This window comes from Oncorhynchus clarkii, chromosome 4 (assembly GCF_045791955.1).
Source record: "Oncorhynchus clarkii lewisi isolate Uvic-CL-2024 chromosome 4, UVic_Ocla_1.0, whole genome shotgun sequence".
Lineage (NCBI taxonomy): Eukaryota > Metazoa > Chordata > Actinopteri > Salmoniformes > Salmonidae > Oncorhynchus > Oncorhynchus clarkii.
In genome coordinates this window covers 43,923,476-43,931,382 of record NC_092150.1, presented here as the reverse complement: position 1 = coordinate 43,931,382, position 7,907 = coordinate 43,923,476, and the positions used below count along the sequence as shown (strand labels likewise).

Sequence of the window (7,907 nt, the reverse complement as noted above, 5' to 3'; positions counted from 1 at the left end):
CTGTACATTCTTTGTGATGGTCAGTTGACTTGTTGGTTAACGTTTCCAGGTTGTTTGCTGCCCCTGCCATAGGAGAGTAGGCTCATAAGGAAGGGTGGAGGTTGAGTGCAGCGCAATCCAGAACATTTTTGTGCGGATTTTTCACAAAACATGGAGAGACTCTTTTGTCTCTGAAGTAGCAGGTTTTGAATGCAGTCTGGGGCCCAGCTACCCAGCCCAACTACCTCTCAGATTGGGGTGGGTGTGGAAAATAGACACACATACTCTCTATCACTGTGTGTATGTGTCTGTCTTTCTTACTCGCCCCCTCTCTTTCTGTCCCTCCCCCACTCCCTCTCATCACCCCTCCCCTCCCAGTTCCTGAGGGATTTGTCACCGTTTTTCTGGCTGAATCACTTGCATGCCCTGAGGGATTGGTTAGGGCTCAAGACACTCACCTCTCACTCTTCCTGTGGTAACCCCTCCACTGAGCCCCTCGCCGTAAAACGGAACTGGTTGCGTGATCAGCCTCAGTGTGACTGGTAGGAGGTGGAGAGTTCAGCTAAAACCCTACACACTAGGTAAACCATTCAGTTTCCTTCCTTGATTACAGCTGTGAACAGACCCCAGACCTTCATATCTCTCTATCTCTCCATTGTCACTCTCCATTCCTCTCTCCCTGGTGATACCGCTCCACTCCTCTCTGGTGCTCCACACCTCTGCTTCTCTCTCTCCATTCCTCCTCATCCTGGGTGGTAGGGCAGATGTGCTCCGTGGGATTTGCGCGGTCCCTGGGCTTTGCCCTTCTGCCCCTGGCTGTGTGCTGTATCATGGCCAACATCCTGCTGTTCTTCCCTGGAGGAGAGATCCAATATGTCCAACAGGAGCGACTGTCCAGGCTGATCTGGTTCATGATGGGAATCGGAGGGGGAGGTGTGTTGGTGAGTGTTAGTCTATTGTTACTACACAGGCTACAGTAGTATTATTGAGTTGATGGTTTATGGGTCAGATTTACAGGCTGTTCAGGGAATGAATGGTAGATTCAAATATAAATATAAAATATAAAAAATATATAAAAAATATAAATATTTCACGGTCAAAACAGTTGGTCTTGTGTATATACAGTGGGGCAAAAAAGTATTTAGTCAGCCACCAATTGTGCAAGTTCTCCCACTTAAAAAGATGAGAGAGGCCTGTAATTTTCATCATAGGCACACTTCAGCTATGACAGACAAAATGAGAAAAAAAATCCAGAAAATCACATTGTAGGATTTTTAATGAATTTATTTGCAAATTATGGTGGAAAATAAGTATTTGGTCAATAACAAAAGTTTATCTCAATACTTTGTTATATACCCTTTGTTGGCAATGACAGAGGTCAAACGTTTTCAGTAAGTCTTCACAAGGTTTTCACACACTGTTGCTGGTATTTTGGCCCATTCCTCCATGCATATCTCCTCTAGAGCAGTGATGTTTTGGGGCTGTTGCTGGGCTTGGACATGTACTGGCTTAAGCAGGGGGACACGTCTGGCACTGCAGGATTTGAGTCCCTGGCGGCGTAGTGTGTTACTGATGGTAGGCTTTGTTACTTTGGTCCCAGCTCTCTGCAGGTCATTCACTAGGTCCCCCCATGTGGTTCTGGGATTTTTGCTCACCGTTCTTGTGATCATTTTGACCCCATGGGGTGAGATCTTGCGTGGTGCCCCAGATCGAGGGAGATTATCAGTGGTCTTGTATGTCTTCCATTTCCTAATAATTGCTCCCACAGTTGATTTCTTCAAACCAAGCTGCTTACCTATTGCAGATTCAGTCTTCCCAGCCTGGTGCAGGTCTACAATTTTGTTTCTGGTGTCCTTTGACAGCTCTTTGGTCTTGGCCATAGTGGAGTTTGGAGTGTGACTGTTTGAGGTTGTGGACAGGTGTCTTTTATACTGATAACAAGTTCAAACAGGTGTCATTATAGAGGTAACGAGTGGAGGACAGAGGAGCCTCTTAAAGAAGAAGTTACAGGTCTGTGAGAGCCAGAAATCTTGCTTGTTTGTAGGTGACCAAATACTTATTTTCCACCATAATTTGCAAATAAATTCATTAAAAATCCTACAATGTGATTTTCTGGATTTTTTTTCTCATTTTGTCTGTCATAGTTGAAGTGTACCTATGTACATATTACAGGCCTCTCTCATCTTTTTAAGTGGGAGAACTTGCACAATTGGTGGCTGACTAAATACTTTTTTGCCCCACTGTATATTATTTTGGTCTTGTATTTCCTTTCTGATAATATCAGGTGGTAATCTGACACAATGAATTTATCTTGTGCTGTTGTTGTAAGAGGGCAGTTTGAGTGTGTGGCTAATCTGTATCCTGTATGTGTGTGTTTACCTTTCTGACAATGGGGACTTGCCTCATGGCTGTTTTCCTTACTGTGGAGATACTACAGGAGACAAAGGAAAACGGTTGTCAGCTCTTCCTCCGACAAGCTACCCCAGGAGTTGTATTTTCTTATTTGGAGGATTTGTCCAGAAACCCAGTCTAGGAATTAGCCACCATTTTATAAAACTGCTCTATAGACCATATGTTTGTGATTAGGGATGGTTGTACAATACAGTGCTACAACCACAGAGCTCTTGATTGATTGAATTTATTAGATAATTAGATGTTGCAGGCTGCTCCAGCCGGAGACAACATCGCATACACAAAAAATGATGGAAGATAAAAACACGATAAAGCCTGTAGGCTTATTTACATTGTGGTCCACATTTCGCAGTGAGATACTGGGCAAGACCGACTCTTTAGATGCACTCAATGTAATTCAAATCAACAAATCACAGCCGTCTTGAGGATATTGTTTTATATAGAGGGTATACACTGAAATATCATACTGTGACAGACCCTGAGGTCTCCCGAATTGTGTGTCTCTGTAGATGTTTTTGCCTGCTGGAGTGTTCATCAGCCTGGGGAAGTGTACAGGCTGCTGTTGGAATGAAAGCTTCATGGTGAGGACTGATGCTTTGGTTACTTATTGTGATTTCAGACAGTGATTCTATTACTGTGCAAAAAGCAAAGGTGACAAGTCAGCCTTGATGTGTTCTTCAGCTCAGGCTTTTGTTGTTTTTTTTGTAAACCGTCAAAGTAGGTTCGTGGATGTTATTTGGTTTGTTACACAAGCCTTTGATCCTATTAATAAAAGTACAGATGGTACAAAGGACTATTCTAACACTGTGAGGGACTATGCTAAGCTAATGCTATTAGACTTATGAAAGGTAAGCTATGCCTAGCTAATCATACAAAGGGGCCATTCTAACACTATTAGGGGGTACACTATGTGAAGGATATGTGAAGGATATGTGAAGGAGGCTTCACCATCAGGGAGTACAAAGCATCTGGGCCAGGGAGAAGAGCTGAACCTTATCTGTGTATACACTGGTTTGTAACAGTGATAAGCCAACATTTCTCCTCACACAACCACACACTACTCCCAAGGGGATTGTTATGTAGTTGATCTGGGATTAACAGGTAGGCTTGAACCGTGTGTGTGTGTATATATATTTATATACTAATGTACAGTTTGTGTATTATATAGATGTGTGGGTCAGTAATGGCAGCTCTAGTGGGTCTGGCCGGCTCGGGATACTGTTTCATAATCTCAGCCATGGCCATGTTGGAGGGACCTCAGTGCTTCACTGCTCTGGGATGGTCTTATCCCTTCGCCAATGAGGGAGGAAGGTTAGTTTTACCCTCTTCACACACGAAATGTGAATTATTCTGGAAATATTCTACCTATGTAGGTTTCTTTTAGGTGCCAAAATGCATTGGAAACAAATCCTCTGTGAGTGTGTGTGTCTGCGTTGTTCTGTTTTTGATTTGGAGTTAATTTTCTGTTGTGCGTCCACTTCCTATTGTGTGTGTGTGTGTTATGAAATGACATCCTGTCGAGTGAGTCACAGCTTCTTAACTCTAATTAATATCAAACTGCAATACAGACTGTAATATACACAACTTTAATTTCTGTGTCTGTCCACAGGTACCTAATGGAGAAGGACACGTGGTCTAATTGCCTGCAGCCTGTCAGCATTGTAGAGTGGAACGTGACCCTGATGTCCATCCTGCTGGGCCTCAGTGGGCTGGAGTTCATCATATGTGTCCTGCAGGTCATCAATGGGCTGGTGACAGCTGTCTGCAGACCCTGCTGCTACAAGCAGGACTACACCCTCAATGCCTAAACACACACATAGATGAGACACACACACACACACACACACAGACACCTGCACACACACAAAATTTGACACACACACATGTAAATTATACATACACACGCATGCATATAACATAAGATTGATGTGCATACACATGATATGACACATGCACACACATACGATACACGCCAGGAGCGTGTACAATGTCATCTGTTTAACATTGCTTTCCAAACACTCCTGGGGGTGCATCTCAATAGTCCAACTTCCTCTCCTCGTATCCTACATAGTCCCTGGGCCAGTTTCTAATCAGAAAGTGTGATTAATAAGCGAATGCTGTCTCATCCCTGTATGAGGGAGAGATACCTGTCTGAATGTTCAGTTAATTTATAGTATTAATTTCAAAGCACTGTATTAGAAATACACTGAATGAATGTGTGTATAATACAGACCGGAACTGTAGTATTTTTTATGTTTGATGTCTTAAGTCTACATTTTACTAAAGCACAAAAGTATATATTTTTTTGTATGAAAGTTTTGTCTTTTGTATTACTGTTTTCATTTTCTGAAAATTGTTGTCTCGCAGATGCTAAATTGTTAAGGCCATTTTATATATTTAGTGCATTTGTCATATATTTTAGTGTTTGTGCTGCCTTAAATAAATCCGTATTTTCCATTTGAATTGTTCGGATTATAATTTTTTGTAAACATGATACATTTGTCAACGCTGTATACTTTGATACTTATTTGAGTAAGGATAGACGGGTTGGTTGGTGAGCAACAAAACTGACACGTGCGCAACTACAGGGCAAAACAAACAGGGTTGGCTTAGATTGTTGAAAACATGTAAATTATATTATGTCTCTAATGTTTATTGAAAATCTAAATATACTGAACAAAAATAAAAACGCAACATGTAAAGTGTTGGTCCCATGTTTCATGAGCTGAAATAAAAGATCCCAGAAATGTTCCATATATTCCATATTGTTCCATATTCCAAAAAGCTTATTTATCTCAGATTTTGTGCACAAATTTGTTGTCATCCATGTTAATCAGCATTTCTCTTTTGCCAAGACAATCCATCCACCTGACACGTGTGGCACATAAGAAGATAATTAAACAGCCCGATCATTACACAGGTGCACCTTGTGCTTGGGAAAATAAAATGCCACTCTAAATTGTGGAGTTTTGTTACACAACACAATGCCAGAGATGTCTCAATGTTTTAAGGGAGAGTGCAATTGGCATGCTGACTGCAGAAATGTCAACCAGAACTGAATGTTAATTTCTCTACAACATTGTTTTGGAGAATTTGACACTAAGTCCAACTGGCCTCACAATCTCAGTCCAGGTGTAACGAGGCCAGCCCAGGACCTCCACATCCGGCTTCTTCACCTGCTGGATTGGCTGAGACCAGCCACCCAGACAGCTGATGAAACTGTGGGTTTGCACAACCAAAAAAATGTCTGCACACACTATCAGAAACGTCTCAGGGAAGCTCTTCTGCTTGCTCGTCGTCCTCTCCAGGGTCTTGACCTGACTGCAGTTCGGTGTTGTATCCAACTTCAGTGGGCAAATGCTCACCTTCGATGGCCACTGGCACGTTTGAGAATTGCTCTTCACAGATGAATCCTGGTTTCAACTGTACCGGGCAGATGGCAAACTGCGTGTTTGGCGTTGAGTGGTTTGCTGATAACGTTTTGAACAGTGTGCCTCATGGTGACGGTGGGGTTATGGTATGGGCAGTCATAACATTGACAACGAACACAATTGTATTTTATCAATGGAAATTTGAATGCACCGAGATACCGTGACGAGATCCTGAGGCCCATTATCATGCCATTCATCCACTGCCATCGCCTCATGTTTCAGCATGATAACCGTATTTCGCAAGGATCTGTACACAATTCTTGGAAGATGAAAATGTCCCAGTTCTTCCATGGCCTGCATACTCACCAGACATGTTACCCATTGAGCATGTTTAGCATGCTCTGGATCGATGTGTACGACACATGTTCCAGTTCCTGCCAATATCCAGCAACTTCGCACAGCCATTGAAGAGGAGTGGGATAACATTGGCCATTGGTGTCAGAAATAAAGCTTCCTTTATGGATATGGTTAGACAAAGTAACAAAGGGTAGAATGATGTACACGGTGGCGTGTGTGTGTGTGTATGTGCGTGCGTGACTTTATCCCCATGTCAGAGGTCTGTGTGTGGGGGTCTCACTTTGTGTTTGCATGAAAGGCAATGAGGTCACACTTCCCGTCTGTGATTGGTTGTGTGGACCCATCACCCCAGTCTCTATAGGCTGTGTGTCTGTCCAAAAGTTTCCTGACTGACTGTGCCAAAATGGGAGCTCTCCAGCGATCCTGTTCCTTCTACTCTGGTGTGCCACTACTGTGTCCTGTATCACACAGGAATATTTCATTGGAATTAAGGAGATCCAGTGGGATTATGGTCCAGCTGGGGAAAACAATCCTCATCAAAACGCTGAAGGAAGATGAGTGAGTAATTAAGTACAGCTCTAATTTACCTGTCATGTTTTGGGAATTTATAACATGAATGTATAAGGAATTAGCTGAACACAGTATTGCCTGTGTAGTCCAGCAGATAAATAAATAATTGTGCATTTTATGATAAAATTATCAAACTTAGAACGCTAACACTAGCTACTAGGAACATTTTAACTAAGGGAGGCTGGGAAGCATGTCAGTCAACCAGATTTGGATTTCATGTTAGAAGAAAATAGGGTAAAATAATTACAAACAATATCAAAATGATTTGTTTTGTTATCTACCCATTAACTAAACCCCACAGATAATATTAACAACAACTGAGTGCAACAATATGAGTCATAATACCCATCAAATCTAACGGTAAAACACAGAAATGGTTTCAATAGTTTTTTCACTATTCATTTTTGCGTCAGGGATTTTAGAACTATATCAGTGTAGGCTTACCCTGGCGTGACGTTTTGATAGCCACATTCGCCTGCAATCACCCTCCAAAAATGACATTTTAATTAGTCGTTAATGTGGCTATTATACAGAACTACACATCTTGTCACAAGCGTTGACGTCATCCCTCAAGGCACATTTCTACATGCAAACTCATCGACAAGTAGCAAGTAACATAGCAAGTAGATGTTAGCCTTTTTAGTGTGCCTTTTTAGTGTGTGTAAATAATTGATATTGTGTATTTCTCGTGTGTATTCTTGTTTAGCATTTTTCAAATGACCTAGCATTTTTTTTATTACCCCTTGACCATTGTAGCGAATTAGCTAACCTCAGGTCTCTCCGTGGATCAGAAGCAAGGAAGGTTCTGTGCTATGCATTTTATTGTTTTCCGAGAGGCTTACAGAGGCCATTTTGATTAGGTCAAAGGTCTGTGGTTAGCTAGGTGCTTATGAAAATTTGTTAGATAACCACCAACTGTAGTTAAGTATACAACACACGTTACCTTCCATACAAGTAAAAATAAAACCAGCATAGGCTAGCATAATGACTGTTGTGACCTTTTTATTGACAAGTCCAGTGAGCTAGTCAGCTACTTTTTCACGTGGTGACATGCTAGTTAGCGTTAGCCCACCAAATCAAATCAAAGTTTATTTATCACGTGCACCGAATACACCGTGCACCTTACAGTGAAATGCTTACTTACAGGCTCAAACCAATAGTGCAAAAAAGGTATTAGGTGAACAATAAGTAAAGAAATAAAAACAACAGTAAAAAGAC

At 41.7% G+C, this 7,907-nt stretch overlaps 1 protein-coding gene across 2 annotated transcripts; it reads left to right on the top strand.

Annotated features, from left to right (window-relative positions):
- The first annotated feature begins 357 nt into the window (after window positions 1–357).
- LOC139406836 (transmembrane 4 L6 family member 1-like) lies at window positions 358–5,093 on the top strand. Of its 2 annotated transcripts, none has more exons than XM_071149910.1 (5): window positions 358–560; window positions 739–920; window positions 2,901–2,972; window positions 3,560–3,702; window positions 4,001–4,854. In XM_071149910.1, the coding sequence occupies exons 2-5, from the start codon at window positions 744–746 to the stop codon at window positions 4,197–4,199; spliced, it is 591 nt and encodes a 196-aa protein (XP_071006011.1). In that variant the 5' UTR covers window positions 358–560; window positions 739–743; the 3' UTR covers window positions 4,200–4,854. The 2 variants fall into 2 exon arrangements, with proteins under 2 accessions (XP_071006011.1, XP_071006013.1); XM_071149912.1 differs by having other exon boundaries at window positions 471–560; window positions 744–920; window positions 4,001–5,093.
- Window positions 5,094–7,907: the final 2,814 nt, after the last annotated feature.

What these genes read in the sequence shown, in the direction of transcription:
- LOC139406836 (XM_071149912.1), top strand. Translation starts at nt 744, where the DNA reads ATGTGCTCCGTGGGATTTGCGCGGTCCCTGGGCTTTGCCCTTCTGCCC. An exon ending in TCGGAGGGGGAGGTGTGTTG is followed by an intron (nt 921 to 2,900) that starts GTGAGTGTTAGT and finishes GTGTCTCTGTAG; the next exon opens with ATGTTTTTGCCTGCTGGAGT. An exon ending in GTTGGAATGAAAGCTTCATG is followed by an intron (nt 2,973 to 3,559) that starts GTGAGGACTGAT and finishes TGTATTATATAG; the next exon opens with ATGTGTGGGTCAGTAATGGC.